General features: G+C 43.6%; 1 protein-coding gene across 6 annotated transcripts in view; it reads right to left on the reverse strand.

Moving 5' to 3' along the window:
• The window catches only part of P2RX6 (purinergic receptor P2X 6), an 87,847-nt gene that overhangs the window by 33,923 nt on the left and 28,757 nt on the right, over nt 1–25,167 (reverse strand). For 5 of the 6 annotated variants that reach the window (XM_077462094.1, XM_077462092.1, XM_077462090.1 and 2 more), the window contains 3 exons: nt 21,746–21,821; nt 20,691–20,784; nt 388–468 (listed from right to left, as the gene is read on the reverse strand). In XM_077462094.1, coding sequence (XP_077318220.1) covers nt 388–468; nt 20,691–20,784; nt 21,746–21,821 — 251 coding nt within the window. The remainder of the gene's footprint in view (nt 1–387; nt 469–20,690; nt 20,785–21,745; nt 21,822–25,167) is intronic. The other variant, XM_077462093.1, reaches the window with a different exon arrangement.

A 25,167-nucleotide genomic window follows, 5' to 3' on the forward strand; every position in this document is an offset into this window, starting at 1 on the left:
TCAACCAGACTAACTATGTAACCATATATTATCTTTTTTTTTCAATAAATTTTACTTTGTAAGTTGTCCCCTGGCCATGTTGATACACTTCCCATTTTATGTTTTCTGCCCTGTACTACAACTCTACATTAACACACAGGCAGCCTGAGAAGGACACACACAGCAAAAGCAATGTCTCCGCTCCCTGACTGCAGTATGTTATAAAACCACCTGATGAGCAGGGCTGTACGAAACTTGTTTAGAGCTTACTTTGGATTGGATAGGGTACTGTTAACAAGTATGGTGGATATCATAGTTTATGGCAATGTGAAAAGATTACAAATGTGACAAGGTTGGCCTTTTCAAGACTATACCTATATACCTAAAATATTTTCTCTAATCACTTACCCTGAAAACTGAAATTTTCTAAAATAAACTGAATTTTTAATGAACAGAGTAAAGTTTTCTGCTTCATTTAAAGGTATTTTCCTAGATAAAAGAAAGAAATATTAAAGTTCAGATAAACATCTTTTTTAATTCTTTATTTATAAATAAGGGATATACATACCAAGTTATACAGCGTGTACCAGGTAGCTCGCAATCAACAGCTGGGAAATTGACATGTATCATATCAGGTACCACATGAAAAGTAACAGACATACTTACATTTTGAGTAAACAGGGGTCCACATCCTGTAGGATGTCATAACAATCGCATGATCTTTCAATTGGCAGCATGCACCTCCCCTAAGCTTTTTGTTTTAGGTGGATTAACTAATAAAACTGTCCCGACTACCGTTGGGTTGTACCAAAAATAGCAAGGGGGTTTAAAAGAGAAAAAGTGGGGGGTTTGGAGGGGGAAGGGGGGAGAGAAAGGGAAAGGGGAGAATGATGGAGGAAAAGGGAAAATTAACATCTTTTTAATTTGCAACATGTGGAAAATAGACAGTACAATATATGCTTTCCCCTTCTTTTTCTACCTAAAGCAATAAAAAATCATCATCGTTAGCATTAAACTGCTTGCTGACTGTATATAGTAAATACACTGTGAAAGTACCTGTACGTGATCCTGCACTTCCGGGTCCTGGGGCGCACCCGTGCGTCACCGGAGACCCGCTCCTGCTGTGATTAGGCACAGGGAGAGCTAATCAGCAGGTCCGATGGATGCAATGTCCACCGGGACCCACCGATCATTTAGGAGACAGGCAGAACGGCAGTCTGCCTATGTAAACAAGGCAGACTGCCGTTCTGTGAGAAGGGAAGGCTGTGATCCTGTGTTCCTACAAAGCAGGAACATGGATCTCTGCCTTACCATAGTAAAGGCACTTCCCCCACAGTTAGCAAGCACTGCCTAGACACACATTTAACCCTTTGATTGCCCCTGATGTTCACCCCTTCCCAGCCAGTGTCATTAGTACAGTAACAGTGCACATTTTTAGCACTGATAACTGTATTAGTCACTGGTACCCAAAATGTCTCACTTAGTTTCCGATTTGTCTGTAGACACTATAGCTTTTGTGCAAAGCAATCAATATATGCTTACTGGAAATTTTTTTTACCAAAAATATGTAGCAGAATACATATTGGCCTAAATTGATGAAGAAATTTGATTTTTTTCCCATTTTTTTTATTGGATATATTTCATAGCAGAAAGTAAGAAATATTGTTGTTTTTTTTTCAAAATTGTCGGATTTTTTTGTTTGTAGCATAAAAAATAAAAACCACAGAGGTGATCAAATACCACCAAAAGAAAGCTTTACTTGTGGGAAAATAATACATAAATGCTATTTGGGTACAGCGTTGCGCGATTGTCAGTTAAAATAACGAAGTGCTGTATCCCAAACAATGTCCTGGTTATGAAGGGGAGTAACCTGGAGGGCAAGTTGTTAAACTGAGAGTAGTTCAGGAACTCAGTCAAGTAATTGCCAGACCATTGTTCCTAATTTTTACTGACAGTCTACTGACTGGAATGGTACCAGCTGATTGGAGAAAAGCCAATGTAGCACCAATATTTAAAAAGAGCCCAAAATACATCCCTGGGAATTACAGACCAGTTAGCCTAACAACAATAGTATGCAAGCTCTTGGAGGGCATGACAAGGGTCTATATACAAGATTTTAGTATCGAGAATGGTATAATTAGCAGTAATCAGCATGGATTCATGAAGAATCGTTCTTGCCAAACCAATCTTTAACCTTCTATGAGGAGGTGAGTTGCCATCTAGATAAAGGAAGACCCATAGATGTAGTGTATCTGGATTTTGCAAAAGCATTTGGCACAGTTCCCCATAAACGTTTACTGTACAAAATAAGGTCCGTTGGCATGGACCATAGGGTGAGTACATGGATTGAAAACTGGCTGCAAGGGCAAGTTCAGAGGGTGGTGATAAATGGGGAGTACTCAGAATGGTCAGAGGTGGGAAGTGGGGTCCCCCAGGGTTCTGTGCTGGGACCCATCCTATTTATTTTGTTCATAAACGACCTGGAGGATGGGGTAAACAGTTCAATCTCTGTATTTGTGGATGTTACAAAGCTAATAGGCAATCTTCTCCGCAGGATGTGGAAACCTTGCAAAAAGATCTGAACAAATTAATGGGGTGGGCAATTACATGGCACATTAGGTTTAATGTAGAAAAATGTAAAATAATGCATTTGGGTGGCAAAAATATGAATGCAATCTATACACTGGGGGGAGAACCTCTGGGGAAATCTAGGATGGAAAAGGACCTGGAGGTCCTAGTAGATGATAGACTCAGCAATGGCATGCAATGCCAAGCTGCTGCTAACAAAGCAAACAGAATATTGGCATGCATTGAAAAGGAAATCAACTCCAGAGATAAAATGATAATTCTCCCACTCTATAAGACTCTGGTCCAGCTGCACCTAAAGTATGCTGTCCAGTTCTGGGCACCAGTTCTCAGGAAGGATGTACTGGAAATGGAACGAGTACAAAGAAGGGCAACTAAGCTAATAAAGGGTCTGGAGGATATTAGTTATGAGGAAATGTTGCGAGCACTGAACTTATTCTCTCTGGAGAAGAGACGCTTGAGAGGGGATATGATTTCAATTTATAAATACCGTACTGGTGATACCACAATAGGGGAACATTTTTTTTGCAGAAGGGAGTTTAACAAGACAGGTGGCCACTCATTAAAATTAGAAGAAAAGAGGTTCAACCTTAAACTATGTAGAGGGTTCTTTACTGTAAGAGTGGCAAGGATGTGGAATTCCCTTCCACAGGCGGTGATCTCAGCGGGGAGCATCGATAGTTTCAAAAAACTATTAGATAAGCACCTGAATGACCGCAACATATAAGGATATACAATGTAATACTGACATATAATCACACATATAGGTTGGACTTGATGTCTTTTTCAATCTCACCTACTATGTAAAAACTATGCAATACTATGTAACTGTTTCTAGAAAAATGGCGACAGTTTTTTTATTAGGAAAAATGTTCAACTTACAGCTGATTTCCATGTTTTATGTCGCTTTAAATAGTTTGTTTAGACCAAGCTGGATCGGCAGAGAGGAGTGGCAGAGAGGAGTGGCAGACACTGAACGGATCGGCAGAGAAGAGCAGCAGACACTGAGCGGTTGGTAAGGTGGATGAGTATGTCAGCGGCATTCATGATAGACTGAAGAGGGAATAGCTTGCAGAGAGGTATGCCAATGAGGAAGGGCTACAATAGTCAAGGTGAGAGATAACGAGGGAGTGAATAAGTTGCTTAGTGGTCTCAAAAGTTAGAAAGGGGTGTATTTTGGAGATGTTTTGGAGGTGAACTCTGTATGATTCGGATAGTGATTGAAATTGGGGCTGAAAAGACAGGTCAGAGTCTAAGATTACACCTAGTACCTTGGCATGAAGGGAGGGACTGATGGTTGTGTTATTGATCTTGATGGAGAAGTCTGGAGGAGGGGCATGGGCTGGAGGAAAAAATACAAGCCCAGTTTTAGAAAGATTGAGTTTGAGGAAGTGGTGTGAGCTTCATGTTGATATGTCAGTTAGTAAGTTAGTAATGAGAGAGGAGACTGAAGGAATGAGGTGAGGAGCAGAGAGATAGATTTGTGTGTCGTCAGCATAGAAGTGGTACTGGAAGCCATGGTTTATTAACAGACCAAGAAAGGAGGTATAAATGGAGAAGAGAAGGGGTCCAAGGACAGAACTTCGGGGTACCCCTACAGAAAGAGGAAGTGGCGAAGAGGAAACTGAGTTATAGGTCACACTGAAGGAGCGCTGTGATAGGTAAGAGGAGGCCAAGAGAGAGGAGTTTTTTGAGGAAGAGGGACTGGTCAACAGCAGTGGCGGCTGGTGCTGAAAATTTTTGGGGGGGCGAAAACAAACTGAAAAATTCTGAAAAAAAGAATCAATTGCAGCCACTGTGCCCCATAAAATGAAGCCACTGTGCCATCAAATGCAGCTACTGTGCCCATCAAATGTGCCCCATCAAATGCAGCCCGTGTGCCCCATCAAATGCAGCCCGTGTGCCCATCATATGCAGCCCGTGTGCCCATCATATGCAGCCCGTGTGCCCATCATATGCAGCCTGTGTCCATCATATGCAGCCTCTGTGCCCATCATATGTAGCCTGTCTGCCCATCATATGTAGCCTGTGTGCCCATATGCAGCCTGTGCCCATCATATGCAGCCTGTGTGCCCATCACATGCAGCCTGCGTGCCCATCATATGTAGCCCGCGCGCCCATCATATGCAGGCTCCGTGACCGATCATATGTAGCCTCTGTGACCCATCATATGTAGCCTGTGTGCCCATCATATGCAGCCTGTGTGCCCATCATATGTAGCCTCTGTGAGCCCCCCACTCGCAGTCTGACTGGCACACACTTACCCCCTCCTGGTGGCGGATGATGGCGGTGATCTATGGGACATGTAGCAGGTGACGGCGGCATGCTCCTGTGTCCTCCATGGCTCTCTGTCCTCCTGGTCTTTCGTTCCATTAGGCATCGAATCAAGATGCCTGTGCCTTCAGCCAATCAGGTAACAGGTATTAGATCGGCGCCTCCTGATTGGCTGAGAGGCGGCTCAGTGTTAGCAAAGCAAATATTAATTTGCATTGCTAACCCACCTGGGTGAACTGCGAGCGAATGTTTTGCCTATGGCTCTAATCAGGTGCATCAAAAACAACCCCCCCCCGCCGCTATAATTTAGGCGCCCGGCGACTGAAAAGGGGCCGGTTGCCTGAATAAGGGTTGTCTACAGCGGCCATGGATAGATTCATGTAATGCATGAATCTATCCATTCTACACTTAGGGGGGTGGCTGAAGAGAGGGGGCGGCGCCTGTGCACCCTTATGGACGCACCACCACTAGTCAACAGTATTAAAGGCTGCAGAGAGGTCGAGTAGTATGATTGTAGAGTAGGGGCCATTGGCTTTAGTAATTAGTAGGTCATTAGTGAGTTTCAGTAGGGCAGTTTCAATGGAGTGTAGCAAGCGAAAGCCAGACTGTAAGGGGTCAAGAAGGTTGTTGTCAGTGAGGTAGGAGCTAAGATAGTTTTAGACTAAAGCCTCGCACACGTGGTACGATTGTTGACAGGGGATTGTCTGTTGTCCGACTGTTCTAAAATCTTACCGTTTGTACGTTCCTTTTGACAATTGTTGTCCAATTTTCGGCCAACAAATGTTGGATGACAAGCTAGTAAATTTTCGTCAGACAACGGCTTTACGTCAGATTTTCGTATGCTCCATCACACAAAAGTCGAAAGTACAAACACGCATGCTCGGAATCAGTGCTCACCAAACACAAAATTAGCAGAAGGGGCCCAAAGGGTGGCGCTCAAGAGCTGAAATTCCTCGTAGTACGTCACTACGTTTGTGTTTGTGGCACGACAATTGTGTACCGTTAGTATAAGACGAGATCCTGGCACGCACCCTTTTGACAAAAATTGGTTGGCCAACAATAGTACCATGTGTACGAGGTTTAAGCATTCTAAAAGGTTTGGAGCAAGGAGATGGGTCTTAAGTTGTTCAGGCTGGTGGGATCCAGTGAGGGTTTTTTAAGTATGGGGGTGATCAAGGCATGTTTTAGAGGGGAGGGAGAAAAGTAGAGGAGAGACTATGAGGACTGGAGGACAGAGTAATAATGAGGGTGACAAAGTAGGTTTGTTTGGCAGCATGGAGGGAGGAATTGTATTATAAGAAGGCAGATTTATATTGGTTGAATGCATGCTGAGAGTTGGTTTTACGCCGCACTTGCTCCACTGCTTGGCTATGTCGCTTAAGGTTTGTGGTGTTCTCGGTCTGCCAAGGTTGTAATAGTCGGGCTGACATTTTGTGTAGTGAGAGGAGCAAGAGATTCCAGTGAGGATGAAAGTGAACTGTTGTAGATACAGATGGCCAGGTCGGGGCAAGACAGGGGTGACATTTTGTCATGGAGGTGGTTAGTTGCAGAGTAGAAAAGAGAAAGAATAAAGTGGCAAAGGTTTCTGCGGGCAATTATTTTCTGCTTCGCAATTATTTTCTGCAACAGGTGGTTGGAGGCAAGCACATTGTTAAAGTGATAAGGTTTTGGTCAAAGAGAGGAAAGGTTGTGTTTGGTGAGGTTGTAAGGGGTTCAAAGATGGGAGAAAACAAGGTCGAGGGTATTACCATCAGAGTGAATGGGGGACTGTGTTCATTGTGTAAGGTCAAAGGCTGAGGTTAAGTTGAAAATTTGGGATTCAGCTGGGCTCTTAACACAGGCAGTAGGCAGAGAAGTCATCAAGGAAGCGTGACACTGGCCCAGGAGGCAGATTTTGTAGACTTTGTAGCAGACTGCAATCTTTCGAAAAATGGGAGAAAACAGACAAATACAATGTGTCTCAAAAGAAGAGAAAGATAGAGAAGGAGTGGTAGAAAGGACTTGAAAGGTGCTGAGTGGGGATAGAAGAAAATCAACTCCACCTCCTTTCCATCCACTGGGTCTGGGTGAGTGAGTCCAGTGGAGGCCTCCATGGGAAAGGGCTGCATGCGAGGCAGAATCTGACTCTTGAAGCCATGTTTTCATGGTTGCAAGAAGGTTAAGGGACTGGGAGACAAAAATGTAATGGACAGAAGTGAGCTTGTTGCAGACAAAGCAGGCATTCCAGAGGGAACATAAGAAAGGGAGGGTGGGTTTTTGAAGCAGGGAGATTGAGATAAGATTGAGAAGAATGCGGCTGATGCTGGAGGAGGGAGGGTGGCGGGTGTTGGGGTGAGATACTGGTGGACCAGGATCATTGGAGATATCCCCAGACGTTAGCAGAAGAAGGCGGGTGAGGAAAGTAACATGGGAGTGGGATGTGTATGATTGCATGTGCTTCCTTGTCCTTGTGTGTGTGTGGGTCCGCAGGTGTTACTTTAAATCAGCTTCAAAGTGTTACCCAACTTTTGTTGAGAAACATGCAATTCGCTCTGGATGATCAATGTATATTTCAAGGATTTTAACAAACTTTGTAGCAGATTCCTACTTTTTTCTGTTCTTAAGAATAAGCTGTTTGTTTCTTCCAGAACGGGAGGGTCTGTGTTCATTATAACCACCTGGTGCACTTTAATTGTTCTAATGAGGAAAGTTGCATTGTTGGCATTCCTTTAGAAGTAATTAACCTTTAGGAAGTAACTCACCAGAAGTGAAATTCCAATTACATAGGAAGTCAAAAATGTTAACTGTATCTTAGGGCAGCCATCTGAGAAAATTAATGAGCAAAATCAGACAAGCAGGAAATGACAATGGTGTACAGAATGCCTCCAGTTTGCCATATTGCATTGAATTTTTTGACAGTTTTAGAAAATGACAGTGAATTCCAACTGAAATAGGTAATTTTAATAGCAATACATTATAAAATTACTAGTGCAGCAATTTTGTATTCTTTATTATTTTTAAGTGGAATTCCCCTTTAAACTTTAAGCTAAATGTGCACACCATCTTTCAAATACTTCGGAAGAAGTGAAATGGAAGTGCACGACAGAAAACCACCCCGTTCCCAAAATGTCAGAAAGACTTTAAAACTGCCTCTTCAAAGGGGCTTAGTAGCAGAGGTGGGTGTGGAAATGTATGTAATCATCTTATACATTATTAGCCCATTCAATATGTAATCGAGCTCAACTGACACAAAAAAGGAAAACCAAACCATTGCTGCTCCATGTAAGGCACTACTTCAGCCAACAAATTCAAACAATAAAAAATATAATGAATAACAAATTGGACACTCGAATTCCAAAGGGTCTCAACCATGAATGGGATCACCCATCATTATGAATGAAACAACCTGGGATGATGATGCATAAAACATGGCTTGGGAACAGGCAGAGCTGAAGCCTTTCTGACATTCTGTGAACCGGCCAACTTTCGGGTGTGCGCTTCCATTTCTCTTCATTCCCGAGTGTGTGATTAAGTAGGACGTTCCCTTGGGAAGTTGGCATCTAGCAGGGTTGAAATCACTAGGTGACTTTGCTGAATCTTGGAGCAGCGTTTTAGTCCTATTAGGTCACATTAAAATATTACTGTAGATTGATCAACAGAGATATGAAAAATAGTGTGAATACTGATATACTGTAAAAAATATGATCACGGTGACTTACCACTGTCACTGGATACTGATCTTTAGCTTGGACCAAGAGCTGTCTTTGTCAGCTCAGATTTTTGTGCTTGGAGCACGCATTGAGCGTGCTCTCAGCACATAAACATTTGCCAGCAACACAATATGTGTTAGGTGTTGTAAAGGGGTTAAAGGTAACCTGTACCGTAGTCTGCCATTGCTGACTTTACTATTTATCTGGCTGTGTCATGCTGATCCAATACATGTCTGAAAACAAGTATGCAGATTATAAATTCGGACTTTATAATGTACGTATTTACTAAGTGCACATATACATAAATTACCTTAATCCTGATAAATCCTAAATATATTATAGGAGGATGCCTAGCAAAACTTGAAGCATTACACAGGTTACACTGCATTGTGCAAATACAACCAAAGAACAGTTAGCCCCTGTACACACGGTCGGAGATTTCCACAACCAAATCCGTCGGATTTTGCCCGTCGGATCTTGTCCGAAACTGTTGCATACACACGGTCGGACAAAGTTGGAGAAAAATCCGATCTTTCAGAACGTGATGACGTAATTTCGTTACGATGGGACTACATTCAGGCTAGTAGCCAATAGCTTTGATGTAGGAATTTGATCTGAGCATGCGTGGCACTTGGTCCGATCAAAATTCTCTACACATGATCGGAGTATGTCCGATCGGCCCAGTTGGTCGGGAAATATTTCCAACATGTTGGAAAATTGGGTCCGACGGATATTCCGACAGAATCAGTCCGATGCATACCACACACAGTCGGATTATCCGACGACACGGTCCGATAGGACACATTCCGATGGATTCTCCGACCGTGTGTACAAGGGCGTAGAATTCTAGTGGTTGTTTTCAATAAACCTTTGTGAATTGATCAATATTAGCTTATGGCTTGTAGGGCCATTTCAGATGACATATCTGTGGAAATATAAACCATGATATCAATATAATGTATATTTTGAGGTATCCCCCACAACATAGAGCCAGACATGTAGAGAGACAGGTATATCAAGACTAGTTCTGAATTTGGATAATCTATAATGGCATAATGCAATAGGCAACAGGAACTATATAGCAGTGAGATCCCTTTGCTCATTCATGATCATGGAAAGAGATCCCAGTTTATATGCAATACAATTCTCTTTGATTATCTAATCTCTAAAATTATAGCCTTTAAGCTTTTAAGGAATGTGTGGGTTGAATAAGCATAAGCAGCTTTTACTTTACAGAGTGCCCTTGCCTTTAGTCACACTTTGTGTAAAGGAGGCCATTGTTTAAAATGTAACTTCATGCAAACCGAAACTGCTTCTTAATTTATGTATCCAGACTCAGGCAAGCACATTCCAATCAGATCTTTTTCTAATTTTATTGTGTGTGCGTGTGTGTGTGTGTGTGTGTGTGTGTGTGTGTGTGTGTGTGTGTGTATATATATATATATATATATATATATATATATATATATATTAAAATGTACATGTGAGAAGTATTAAGAGATGAGTAAGCATGCATGTTACATAGAGTTTAAAGTACACTTGTCATTATGTCATTATGTAGGCTGTCATTGCTAGCCTCAGTTTTAATCCCAACTCTGGGCATCAAAAAACAAACCCCCTTGCAGTGGGGCCTTCCTGCACTGCAAGGATAAAATGCGTGTAAACTTTAGGAATTGAGGAATAAGCTGTAATGCCTACCTAAAACCTTGATATGGCAGCCTTCTTCCACCCTGTGTGACCAGTCCCTCCGTAGCTTCTTCTCTAAGGTCATGGCCGTTTTTAAGGCAGGGCAAAAGGGGCAGCTGCCCTGGGCTATTGTTGTGGGGCCCAAAGCAGCTGCCTCATACTTGCCAACTATCCTGGTTTAAATTCCCTCGTTCCTTGAGGTTTTAGTCCAGTGCTGTGTCCATATATCTCAGTGTGAAGTGCTGCTACTAATGCTGCCCAGCTCTGCCCTATTGTTGTGTACAGATGACTCACCTGCAGACCCTGTGTTTACCTGGAAATTACCGGCATTCATATGTAAATAGCGGCGGCATTCATATGTATATCATGCCCCCCTGAGGTCATATCCAGAGTAATCTCTAGCAACCAATCAACAAGCAGAAATCATGTGCTCTACCCCCTAGACTTAAAATAATTTTTGTAATTCTTAAAATTCAGCTTTCAGAATGTTAGTTTGCTGGCTGAGATGCTAATCTAATGGCTTGGAGTCAGAGATTAAACAAATCCTCTTAAAATGGTTGTACCTGTTTATGTGCAGCCCTATCTCCTCTACAGCTGCCTACAACATGCACAACTGAGGCCATCAATAACCTTCTGTGTGCTGGTATGCTGGTAGGGGGGTGGGGCCATCTTCTGAGATTCTGTGATTTCGGATAACCTGTCAAAAGTGACTTTGTTGTGGATTGAGGTAAGTGCACATTATAGAAGGATGTGCTTTGTTCATTTTTCATTTTAAAAATTTACAATCACTTTAAAACAATAGTGTCTGAGGTTATCAGGAGGAATAAAGATTAAGTTAACCAGTTCCTGATCGGCTGCCGCAGTTATACTGTGGCAGAATGGCTCTCCTGGGTGAGCCATTGTAGCTGTACATCGGCCCGTTAGACTCAGCGCAGTAGGAGGCGCTGTAAGTATGAACACCGATCTCTCTCCTCCCCTAGTCAGTCCCATCCCCCCTACAGTTGACCACACCTAGGGCACACAGTTAACCCCTTGATCGCCCCCCCTACCCCTGCCAGTGTAATTTATACAGTAATCACTGCATTTTTATAGCACTGATTGCTTTATAATTGTCAATGGTCCCAAAAAATGTGTCAAAAGTGTCCAATTGGTCCGCCGCAATTGCGCAGGCTCGATAAACATCGCAGCTCACCGCCATTACTAGTAAAAAAAATAAATAAAAATGCCATAAATCCATCCCTTATTTTGCACATGCTATAACTTTTGTGCAAACCAATCAATATAAGCTTAATGCGATTTTTTTTAAAAGTGGGATATTTATTATAGCAAAAAGTAAAAGATATATATTTTTTTTAAGTTGTCGCTCTTGTTTTGTTTATAGCGCAAAAAATAAAGCCACGGAGGTGATCAAATACCACCAAAAGAAAGCTCTATTTGTGGGAAAAAACAGACGTCAATTTTGTTTGGGTACAACATCGGACAACCACGCAATTGTCAGTTAAATCGCAATTGCCATATCGCAAAAAATGGCCTGGTCATTGAGCAGCCAAATCTTCTGGGGCTGAAGTGGTTAAAGACTGCTGAATGCTATGACTGTTTACCTGCTACCCTAGTAAAATACCTGCTTGCAGTCCTCCTCATCCCTGCTCTTCCAACTCAAAACACAATTGTTTGCAAAGCCTAGTGTAACCATTTGTTACGGTTATTCGAAGCTGACCAGCATAAAGGCATTCAGCCGCATGTACACCAGCAGACCGATTGAACCACCTATTATTCTCTATAGGGTGGCGGATGTCAATGGACATGTGTCCCCTGACACCCGCCGGTGTCCGATCCAATAAAATCTGCTAAAAGCAGAAGAATGGGGATACATTCGCCATCTGTCCGGCAGATCAGATTGGATTACAATTGGATGGAAATGGACATGCAGTGTATGCAGTCCTTCCCATAGAGGAGAGTGGTTTGCGTCCATGTCCGCTCTGCATGGCGGGACGGACACAGACCTGTCACCCGCCTGCTTAGCAGCGATCAGCGGACAGATCCCTCGCTGAGCAGGGTATCCGCACGATTTGAAAGGGGGCATTCTACTTGTACATTTCACTGCCCTCTGGTTCTCTTGATGTAAGACATTCTGTTGTAACAAATCACAGGTGACATTCAGATGACTTTCACAGTCAGTGAACTTGTACATTAACCTTAGGCTTCATGTACACTGCTGCTGGTAAACGGGTGTTTAGGAGCAGTTGGGCATTTTTTTCAGCAGCCCCTGAACTCTCCTCTGTTATCTTATCAGTACATGTATACAGGGTAGTTTATAGTCATTTATAGACAGTTTAGTGTAGAAGCATTTTTTGAAAAGCAAAAAAATGCGTTCAGGACGAATGTTCGGAGGCATTTGAAACACCAAACAACTGTACAAGCTTGTAAATGAGATAACTCACGTTTAGCCACGTTTCGTTTACAGGTGTTTAATTTTTGACTAAGAAAAAAATGCTACGTACATAGAGGTTGTTGGTTGCACTTTGCTGTTACATTTATAATTAGCCACCAAATAGATATCATGATTTTATTTAACAGATAGAGGCCTCAGTGATCATCAAATACTGGGTTACCTGCAAGCAAAGACCAAAATGATACCGTGTCTTTGAATTCATGAGATGTTATGTAATGGTTCTGGTTTTCCTCATTTGCTCACATGTGAATTTTCAGTTACACAGAGGCAGTCATAAAGTGAGCATCCACTGCTGGGGTCTTTTTTTGTTATGAAGCCCAATATGTTCTACAATGCTATATCCTAAAGGGATGCTTTACATAGCTTCTCTCCAGTTATAAAAGTTGGGAAAACTAAAAGCCCGACTCCGGATTGAGAGGATGAGAGTTAAAGTGGTTGTATATCCCCAATGCGGAAGTTGTACCTATAAATGCCGTGTACACACACGGCTGGACTTTTCGTCAGCAAAGGTTCAATGGGCTACTATGCGATGCATAGTAGCTCATTATGCTTTTACTTTGTAAGGGAAAAAAGAGAAAGTAAAACCCATCAGGGTTTACTTCCTCTTTAACTATCTCTGTGAGGATTTTATTGCTGCCGATGTCCCCAGTTGGGAGACTTACGCCTGGTACACACGATCAGATTGTTGGCCAACAAAGCATCAGACTTTTGTCCGAAGGGCGTGTGCCAGGAACTTGTCTTGCTTGCATACAAACGGTACACAATTGTAGGCCAATAAACACAAACTTAGTGACTTACTATGAGGAATTTCAGCTCTTGAGCGCCACCCTTTGGGCACCTTCTGCTAATGTCGTGTTTGGTGAGCATTGATTCTGAGCATGCGTGTTTGTACTTTCAACTTTTGTGTGATTGACTTGTGTACAGAGTATAGGAAAATCTGACAACAGACCATTGTGCGCCGAAAAATAACTAGCTGGCCATCCAACATTTGTTGGCGGAAAGTTGGACAACAATTGTCTGAAGGAGCATACTAACGGTCAGATTTTAGACCAACCGTTTGTCATTACACTATCCCCTGCCGAAAATCTGATCAGGTGTACGAGGCTTAACCCTCACTTCCTGACCAGTTAAGGGTGTCAGACCAAATAGGCAGCATTTAAATCTTCATAGAGGTTTTACTCTTACCACTTTTTCCCAAAAAAAATAAAAAAAAAGGTTCTAGTTGTAGTTGGGCTTTAATTATTTAAAGCAATATTAAACCCAAAAGCAAACACGTATTATATATTTATTATATTGTAGTTTACCAATTCTTAGATGTGATGGCTGTATTTGTTTTGTTTTTTAGGCTTCCTTTCTTCTATTTTCACCTGGTGATCCAGCCAGTAAGTATGTTGTTTTTCAAAAAGAACAAGCTCTCCAGTAGAATGTATCAGTTACAGGGATGGGGCAAACCATATATCGCGGGTGCAATGATCACATTTTATTTATTTATGTAAGCCCTGTATCACAAAAGGAAAAAAAAACTGTTTGCTGTAGCTTCTTATAAAGTGTCAGTTTTAGTTTGGCTTCAATTTGTTAAGCCCCATACACACTATCAGTTTTTCTGCTGAGTTTTCCTTCAGATTTACCAAAACCATATAATATGAGGTCAAACCTTAGGCGGTTCAATGTGTATGCAATCAGGCAGGCCCTTGCACTACATGGTTTTGGTAAACCTGAAGGAAAAACTGATAGTGTGTATGGGGCTTTAGTGTATCTGAATCTGCTAGTGCATCTGATGCCCCGTACACACTCTCGGACTATCCAGTGGACTTAGAAAGTTGTTTTGACTCAAAATCCGCCCGTCTGTGCGCTAGTCCGCCTGACTTTTGAAATGAACGGACTTGCCCACACAAGGAGAAAAGTCCGTTAATTTTGAACGTGGCTCCAGGTAGACGGGACTAGTGAAGGAAGCCTTCATCAGCGACATTGACACCTCGCTAGCCCCGTCACCTGGTATGGATTAAAGGGGAAGCCCTACGCCTAATAAAAATGGCACGGGGGGCCCCCCCAAGTCCATATCAGACCCTTATCCGAGCACGTAGCCTGGCCGGTCAGGAAAGGGGGTGGGGGTGTGCGAGCGCCCCCCCCCCCTCCTCAGCCATACCAGGCCGCGTGCCCTGCGGCCCCCCCACCCCAAAGCACCTTGTTCCCATATTGATGTGGACAAGGGCCTCTTCCAGACAACCCTGGCCGTTGGTTGTCGGGGTCTGCGGGTGGGGGGCTTATCGGAATCCAGGAGCCCCCTTTAATAAGGGGGCCCCCAGATACCGCCCCCCCACCCTATGTGAATGAGTATGGGATACCATGTACCCCTACCCATTCACCTGGTGAAAAAAGTGTAAATAAAAAACACAACACAAGTTTTTAAAATAATTTATTGGACAGCTCTGGTGGTCTTCTCTTCTTCCGTCTTGGGGGGTCTTCTCGCTGGACTTCTCTGCTATCTTCTGCTCTTTTACTAGCGGAGGAGCCCGGCTTTCTTCTTTGTCATCGCCGCCGTCCAGGGGTCTTCTTCCGACTTCAGGGGCCTTGTCCCCCTCTTCGGGGGTCTTGTCTACCTCTTCGGTTCTTCTTGCCGGGCCTCCGCTATCTTCTTATAGCTCTTTTACTAGCGGTGGCCCGGTCTTCTGTCGCCTTCTTCTCTTCTTCCAGCTTCAGTGGTATTGTCCCCCTCTTCAGTGGTTCTTGCCGGGCCTCCGCTTTTTTCTTCCAGCTCCTTTACTAGCGGTGGCCCGGTCTTCTGTCACCGCCGCTTTCTCTTCTTCTCTTCTTCTTCCATGAGATGTTGATTCAAAGTTCGCTCTGGGAGAAATGGCAGGGACGTGTTGTGTGGCGACTTATATAGGGACAAGGGGCGGGGTCATGGTGCCTCCTTATGATGTCACAGTCCCAGCATCCTCCGGGAAGTCGGAAGAAGACCCCCGGATGGTAGCGGCGACAAAGAAGAAAGCTGGGCTCCTCTGCTAGTAAAAGAGCTAGTAAAAGAGCAGAAGATAGCAGAGGAGTCCGGCGAGAAGACCCTCCAAGACGGAAGAAGAGAAGACCATCGGGGCGCTCGCTCGTCCCAACCCCCTTTCCTGACCGGCCAGGCTACATGCTCAGATAAGGGTCTGATATGGACTTGGGGGGGGGGACCCCCACGCTGTTTTTTCAGCGTATGCTTCCCCTTTAAGTCCATACCAGGTGATGGGGCTAGCGAGGTGTCAATCTCGCCGATGGAGGCGGCGACATTGACTTCCTGCGCTAGTCCCGTCTACCTGGAGGCACGTTCAAAATGAACGGACTTTTCTCCGTGTGTGGGCAAGTCCGTTCATTTCATAGTCCGGTGGAAAAGTCCGGTCTTGTGTGGCCCGCTCGTTCGGAAAGTCCGGCAGACCTCCGCTGCAAAGTCCGGCGATTTGTCTGATCGTGTGTATGCGGCATGACACTATCCTCCCACCAGGCTGACAATACTGCTGTTCAAAATTGCCCCCTGTGCTCCTTGATCCAGAGTGTAGGCACTCTATTACAGAAGGCGTGTTACTGGTCAGATCACCAGGTGAAAATAGAGGGGGGGGGGGGGGGGGCTAAAAAAAGAAAACAAATGCAGCGGCCACATCTAATGATTGGTGAGCTGCAATATGTTACATTTTTTGGTTTTGGGTTTAATACTGCTTTAAAGTTTAGTGTTTCTCAACAAATGCTTGCTTCAGAACAATATCCTGCTTAACAATTGAACTATTATTCTTGTTTAACTTCTGCACTAATGAAGATACATGAATAAAATAGCACGATAAGTAATAAGTACATAAATGCATTTACGTCAGTGAATAAGGAAATCCTATTTGTAAATGTTTACACAGTGATCCAACAGGTGCATACTTCAGTAAGCATTAATCCTCATTGAAAGCATAAAGGCAACTTACAGGCAGTGTTGGTCATCTTACTTTAAAAAAGTAATTAGTTAAGTTACAAATTACTTCTCCCAAAAAGTAATTGCGTTAGTAACTCAGTTACTACATTGCAAAAGTAATTAGTTACTCAGCAAAGTAACTGTGACTTTCTTTTAATATTCTAAGGGGCGGGTCTAGTATTACTGTAAGCAAGGGGCGCGTTCTCCCCTGCACGTCTATTTCCCCTCTGTACCCCCCTGCACGTCTGTTCCTCCCCACACACATATCTGTTCCCCCTCTGTACCCCGCTACACGTCTGCCACCCCCCCCCCACAAACATATATCTGTTTCCCCTCTGTACATCTGCCCCCCCCCCCCAAACTCATGGATCGGATCGTTCCTCGGATCAGAGTCACAGATCGGATCATTTTTCAGATCAGCAGATAATTAAATTTGCAAAAACCTGTGAAAATTCCATCACCATATAGTCCCCACTGTAATATCCACAATCTTCCCAATGTAATATCCATGTCATCTCCCCCACTGTAATATTGGCTGAGCATGGCTGGGTACAGCTGAGCATGGCTGGGTAAGGCTGAGTATGGCTGGGTATTACCAAGTATTGCAGAGTATGGAAGAGTATGGCTGGGTATTCAGAGTATTGCAGAGTATGGCAGAGTAAGGCTGGGTATTACCGAGTATGGCAGAGTAAGGCTGGGTATTACCGAGTATGGCAGAGTATGGCTGGGTATTACCAAGTATGGCAGATTATAGCAGAGTATGGCTGGGTATGGCAGAGTATGGCTGGGTATGGCAGAGTATGACTGAGTATGACTGAGTATGACTGAGTATGACTGAGTATGACAGAGTATTGGCTGAGTATGACAGAGTATTGGCTGAGTATGACAGAGTATTGGCTGAGTATGACAGAGTATTGGCTGGGTATGTCAGAGTATTGGCTGGGTATGTCAGAGTATTGGCTGGGTATGGCAGAGTATTGGCTGGGTATGGCAGAGTATTGGCTGGGTATGGCAGAGTATTGGCTGGGTATGGCAGAGTATTGCAGAGTATTGCAGTTGTATTGCAGAGTATTGTCAGGGTATTGCAGAGTATTGTCAGGGTATTGGCATGGTATTGCAGAGTATTGGCAGGGTATTGGCAGGGTACTGCAGAGTATTGCAGGGTATTGCAGAGTATTGGCAGGGTACTGCAGAGTATTGCAGAGAATTGGCAGGGTATTGCAGAGAATTGGCAGGGAATTGCAGAGTATTAGCAGGGTATGGAGGGATGGCTGTGACTGCAATTGTCACAGAGCAGCGCTGTGGGCACTACTGATGCAGCCCACAGCACTGCTGCCATCCGATTTCTCCCCTCCACTGTACAGATCTGTACACAGAGGGGAGAGAGGAATCGGCGTCATCATGATGACGGTTTGTTTACAAGTGATTGCTCCATCATTTGACGGAGCAATCACATTGTAAACGCCAAACGTGTTCACCAAGATGGCCGCCGCTCCGGAGCTAGGCCGAAGCCGCGGCCTTTCCTAAGGCCGAGGCCGCAGAGCGCGACGATCCGTTGCGCCCCTAGTGTAATTGCGCCATTACAGCAATTACATCTACCGCCCCCGTAGATGTAATTGCGGTAACGCCGCCCAAGTAATGGGAACGGCGTTACCATGAGGGGAAGAGTAATCAGTTAGATTACTCGTTACTCTCTAAAGTAATGGCGTTAAGTAACGCCGTTTACTTTAACTCCGTTACTTACATCACGGCTTACAGGTGGGCATGGAAATTTTTATTCAGAACCTCAGTTTAAAAAAATAAACAGACCAGCAGTATGAAAAAATGTAAAAGCTGCTCAAAGTTTTCAGTTTTTCTTCCTTAAACTGTAATACTCACCTTCAGTCTAGCACTGTCCCCTGCAGCATGTGCAATTTTTGTATGAATAAAAATGTGTATCTTTTATCATATATGTGTTTTGTATAATCAAGGTAGCCTATAATAGTTCGACCCCCCCCCCACCCTCCCACTTTGGGGGTTTAGAGGTTATTCTTTGCGCTATAAATCTTAGGGATGATGGCTGCACCCTAGCACCATACTCTAATAACTCTCCTATGGCTTTGATCAGTGGTCTCCAAACTGCGGCCCTTTGCTTGCCTTTATCCGGCCCTTGGGGCACTATTCTCCCACTGATACAAGACATTATTCTACCAACTGACATCAACAATGGGGCACCATTCCACTGACACCAACAATGGGACACTATTCCTCCAATGATACCAACGACAGGGCACTATTCTTCCACCTTATATCAAATGTGGTTATTGTCACTCCTACTGATGTCAGGACAATTTCCACTCTCGCTGGCCACAGCCTGCCCCCCCGCCCCCACCCAAAATCTGAAGGACAATAAACTGGCCCTTTGTTTAGAACGGTTGGAGACCCCTGGCTTAGATAATGAAGCTCCCAGAAGGGTGTGTTCATGATAGCTTGGGATAACAGAAAGCAGGCCAGATGACTCTGGACATCATTGAAATAGTAAGGGAACCTGCGAACTATACGGCAGGAGGATGAGGACAGAGAAGGATGCAAAGGGCAGCATGGGTGGAGTGGGACTGAGAATTGCTTTGCAGGTTTTTTTTGTTTATTTTTTAATAGAAAAGAGGGGATGAGCAATTTAAGGAAAAAAAATAAAAGCTGGAGATGATCAGGGAAATGCAATAAAGCAGTAATATCACTTTTTTTGGCCGTATGTATGGCCACTTTAATATGACCTGCACTAAACTCATAAAAACCATGCGCAAGTTTCGGTACAGTTACAGTTCGGTACTTTTTAATTCTCTCATTTTGCCAGTGACAGATTCTAAAAGAATTAGGCTTCTTTCACATTGAGGCGCTTTACAGGCGCTATATCGCTAAAAATAGCGCCTGCATAGCGCCTGTAAAGAGCCTCTCCTCTCACTCCAGTGTGAAAGCCCGAGTGCTTTCACACTGGAGCGGTGCGCTGGCAGGATGACAAATAAAGTCCTGCAAACCGCATCTTTGAGGCGCTGTAGGAGCGGTGTATAAACCACTCCTACAGTGCCCCTGCCCATTGAAATCAATGTGCAGTGCCGCCGAAGTGCCGACAAGCTGCCGTAGCGCTTTGCGGGTGCTTTTAACCCTTTTTCGGCCTTTAGCGGAGGTTAAAAGCTCTAGTGGCCGAATAGGGCCACAAAAACGACGGTAAAGCGCCGCTAAAAATATTGGCGCTTTACCGTCGATGCCCCCCAACGCTCCAGTGTGAAAGTAGCCTTACTGCTAGATAAGCAAACTGGGGGTTATTAAGACAAACACAAAGTTGGTGTACAGGTGAAGGGGAGTGTTATGGGTCCATTACTTTATTAAAACTGTATATGTAAATGTATTTTATATTTACTTTATTGGTTTCTAGAACAAAGGCGACCCGCATCCTAGCAACCAATGATGCAGCCACACTAGTGGGCGGAGCCTAATGGGAAACTTTGAGAGACTAGTTCTCCATTAGATCAACTTTGTCTGTGATTGACACCGAATGGCAGTGTGCAGATTCCATAGCACCTATTCAGTCCAATAGAATTCAGTGGAACTAGTCTCTCAGAGTTCCCCATGAGGATTTGCCTACTCGACAACTCAAATTCACAGCTGCTGTGGCTATTGGGTGGGCGAAGCCTGATAGAGATCTCTAAATTTGGTTACCCATCAGGTCAGCCTTGCCTGTGATTGACAGTGCATGGCAGTGGGAGGATATGAAAACCACTTTTGGACTAAATAACAGGTACGGATACGCCCATTACATGTGCTGTCAATTAAAAATAAAGGGAACTAATATCTTAGTTTCCCATCAAGCTCTGCCCACCTCTAGAACAAATCTCAGCCATAAGCCTTTGGGTGTGATGGGCATAGTGGCTGTGGAGGGAGTGCGCCGGGGAAGGAATGTCCATTATGGACAATCCAACCTCACTGTTGGCACAGAGAGATTCATGTACCTGTCTCTCCCCAATATATCTTTTTTTGGGTGAGTTGACTATTTAATGACAGATGGTCTGTGTGATGTGTAGAACCACAGGGGATCATGATACAACTATATTACCTTATCAATGATTCATTCTCAACAGGACACCAGGAATATATCTCACAGGTGGAATGAGTACTGTTCAGTGATATACATCGTCCTGTTTTCACACCTGTCAGACAAGATTTCCCTCGGTTTAAAAATAATCTTGAAAGTCAGCTGCTAACATTTTTCAGCATCATAATTTCTTGTACAGTGGCCATGTTTAGTGTAACAGATGCTACATATCTTTTCTATGATTTAAGAAGAATTTGAATGATAAAATATGGAATGCTCAAAAGTCAAATTTTTTCGTAAGCCGCCCAACTGTAGCACATGAGTTTTGAAAAGAGATCCACGTTCATCAAGTGCTTCTAAAGTCTTCAGGTATACAACAGGGTATCGAGGAGGCCAACCAGGGCCCTATAAGTGAAACATACTTTGCTAATGCTAATGATAGTAAGGTGATTATTGGATTTCCAATTGTGTAAAAACATATGCTTACAAAAATGTAATTCGTAGTTATACAGCACAAAGATTAATTTCACATTATGTTGGAAAATCTCTACACAAATGTTTCCTTTGCCATAGAGAACCAAGAATAAATCTCTATCTGTGCAATGATTTTCCACCCTGCTTACAAAAAGAGGATGTTTTGTGCATTTATGAACACATTTCTGAAAGCAAACCTTAAACCTGAAAATCTTTCTTATGCCTTTACCTTAAACTCACTATGCCAACCTATGAAGGGCACTGGTGCCTCTTTAGAACTTTGTGAAAATGTATATGAAAAAAATAACATACTGAATATTATCATTACATGTATTAACCGCATACATTTATCAGGAAAGTTTGCAATAATGGTCCTTCAACAAGCTTCTTGCCTGGTTAGGATGGAATTACAAAAGGGGAGAAAATAAGGATGATAACAGTTGCAGCAGGTAAGTGGAGTGCTATCAATAGCTGATACCTGCTGTATATGTTATATTGAGGAAAAAAACCCAGATGTGGCTCCTTACTACTCCATGAATGAAGACTTACATAGACCATGGCTATATTTGTGGTTGCCTGGTTTATTTATATCAAACTATTACCATTTCCATTTACCACATGTTCTCCTGGTGTACAGTCCAAGTCTTCACCACATCTACCATCTACAATCAATGGGCTCTGTAAGAAAAAACATTAACAAGTGTGCATTCCAGTTTGTATTTTACTTAATTGTTAAGGCTCATCATCTACAGTTGCCCATGCTAGTAACAACATTTTACAGTGAGCACAACAAATATACAAAAGCCTGTATAATCGATATGTCTGTTCCACTTTCCTAAAACTATATTCAGGGACTTAGCTGCAGTGGGGGATCAAGCCAGGCAGTCAACCACAACTCCATTGGACATCTGGGTTTCCCACAGGTAATGCACTGATGCATCTGCCTTATGCCTCTGTTTTCCCTGCTGTGGCTTCCCTTTCAGCTCCTAATGCTGGTGACCCTCCACCTGTTTTTGCACTGAGCACTTTGGGAAATGGGACTGAGCACTGACCTGGCTATTTAAGGAGAGTTCACTCCACACTGTAGTTCTCCATCATAGAGTTTGTTAGCTTGTGGGTTTCACTGGTTTTCTGTTTCTCAGAATGACCTTTGTTGTTGACCTCCTTTCCCATCAGCTTGTTTAAAATCTGCCTGCCACTGGCTATATGTATGACTTTGTGTCTGTATGAACTTTGGTACCATTTATATGTGTATGGATTTGACTTGGATATAGTGCCTTGAAAAAAGTATTCACACCCCTTGAAATTTTCCACATTTTGTTGTGTTACAACCAAAAACATAAATGTATTTTATTGGGATTTTATGTGATAGACCAACACAAAGTGGCACATAACTGTGAAGTGGAAAGAAAATTATAAATGTTTTTAACATTTTTTTAACAAACAAATATGTGAAAAACGTGGCGTGCATTTCTATTCAGCCCCCCGAGTCAATACTTTGTAGAATCACCTTTCGCTTCAATTACAGCTGCAAGTATTTTTGGGTATGTGTCTACCAGCTTTGCACTTCTAGAGAGTGAAAACTTTGCCCAGTCTTCTTTGCAAAATAGCTCAAGCTCTGTCGGGTTGGATGGAAAGCGCCTGTGAACAGTAATTTTTAGGTCTTGCCACAGATTCTCAATTGGATTTAGGTCTGGACTTTGACTGGGTCATTCTAACACATGCTATGATCTACAATTTTCAACCACCTCCTGCCCAAAATATTTTAATGCTCAATATCCTCAGGCTTTTTTTTTTTTTGCCAATGGCCCAACTAAGCAAAAAGGGGTGCTCATTGCTTTTCGTAAGTCAGTCCCTTTTAGTTGCACTAAACAGATAGCACAGGTCAGACCCTTTCTGACCCATCTCTGTTGCCTTCTGACATCTCACCACAAGGGTACCCTCCTTCTTGCTGACTGAAACCTACCTTTAAACCTTTCCTTAGACAAATGCCCCTCTGAACATGTTATTCCCTCCCCTGATGCAAGCAAATTTACTCACGCCCTACAAGTCCATAACCTGGTTGACCTTTGGAGGGAACTCTATCTCCTAGGCATAGATTACACAACACTATTCTCAACCCCACCATTCTCACTCTAGAATAGACCATGTGTTTATGTTGAAGAAACATCTCCCCCTGGTGGTATCCACTTCTAATTTAGCTGCCCCATGATCCTGTTCTGGGAGTATGTCACTCTATACTCAGTAAACCCTGGGTAATGAACGATTCGCTCCTTTCCTTCAAGGAGATTTGGGATGATATTCTGAAAGCTTCTGAGGATTACTTCCGTACCAATATAAGCTCGGTCTCATCTCCTGTAACCCTATGGGAGGTGTACAAAGCGGTTCTTAGGGGCCACATCATACAGATAGCTTCAAAACGTAAACAAGAAAGAGGTCTTCAGCAACACGATTTAGAGGCCCACCTGGAATTACTCTCTACTGCATTTAAACAATCCCCTTCTCTCACTAACCGTAAACTCCTGGATCAGGCCCGCTCACAGCTGGACCTATGCCTCACGGATGGAGCTGAATGCTTTGGTCCCACCAGAAGTGGTATGCTAAAGCGAATATGCCAAATCAGATGCTGGCCCACAGGCTTTGTACCTTTACTCCTAAATTTACCCCCATCACTCTGCGTACCAGGCATAATGTACTCACCGGTAACCCAGTGAAGACCCTGGAGGAATTCCATTATAGTTTAACCAAACTGTATTCAGCCTCTGATCATTCGGGTAGTCGGGACACAGACAGTTTCCTTGACCGTCTTTCACTCCCCACGCTGACGGAGGCCCACGCAGACCTCATCGATTCAAGTCGGCACAGTGGTGTAGTGGTTAGCACTCTCACCTAGCAGTAAGAAGGGTCGCTGGTTTGAATCCCAACCACGACACTACCTGCCTGGAGTTTGCATGTTCCCCCTGTACCTGTGTGGGTTTCCTCCGGGTACTCCGGTTTCCTCCCACACTCCAAAGACATGCAGGTAAGTTAATTGGCTTCTGTCCAAAAATTGGCCCTAGTATATGAATGGGGACCTTGGATTGTGGGCTCCTTGAGGATAGGGACCAATGTGAGTGTGCAATGTACAGGGATAGGGACAATTGTAGACACTCACTCAGGTTGAACTGGATTGACTTGTGTCTTTATTCATCCTTACTAACTATGTAACTATGTAAGTCTCAGAAGTCATTCAAAGTATTAAAGACTTGAAAGTGGGTAAGCGAGCAGGACCGGACGCTTTATTATAGGAAGCTGGCCGACGTTATAGCCCCACATCTGACAGCTAAAAAAGGCCAGAATTTCACCTCAGACCTGTTGACCACTAATATCGTCATGCTTCCCAAATCTGACCGTGACCATTCCTATTGGGCTAACTTCTGATCCATTTCTCTAATCAACATAGATTAGAAGGGACCACTCTGATGCGACCGATCTCCCAGGGGGGACTGGCATTCCCAGACATCCACAAGTACTTTTTACCCACTCAGCTGGTTACGGTGGCGTGGGGGCTGAACCCAGATATTACCAACTCTGCGGGGCTACTGGAGGCAGCAGTGGTGCAGTCTCTAGAGGCCCTAAAACACTTTTTCGGGGGGCCCCCATGTCCCCTATACACTAACCCCATCTATGATAACTACCTTGCGGACATGGGGAGCAGGTCTAAAACTTGAACAATGTGCCAAGTACGCACATTCCCTGAACACCCCACTGTGGTGCAACCCCAATCTAGCCAAATTCTACATGATACGCCTGGACTGAATTCAACGTTAAAACGCTTCTCCAACTGGTTGAAGGCAACTCCTTGATTTCACTATCTCTCTTCCACTCTAAATTTAATGTTCCAGAATCATAATTCTTTAGATATCTACAACTCTCCCATGTCTTCAGCTGCCAATTCCCCCACTCTATCCTCCAGCTTATACAGGCTTCTTTAGAAGATGTCCTTAGGCTTGACAGTACAAAAAAAACAACGTCTCGGATATAC

Source organism: Lithobates pipiens, unplaced genomic scaffold, assembly GCF_037356315.1.
Source record: "Lithobates pipiens isolate NorthernLeopardFrog02 unplaced genomic scaffold, aLitPip1_a1.2 Scaffold_3, whole genome shotgun sequence".
Classification (NCBI taxonomy): Eukaryota; Metazoa; Chordata; class Amphibia; order Anura; family Ranidae; genus Lithobates; species Lithobates pipiens.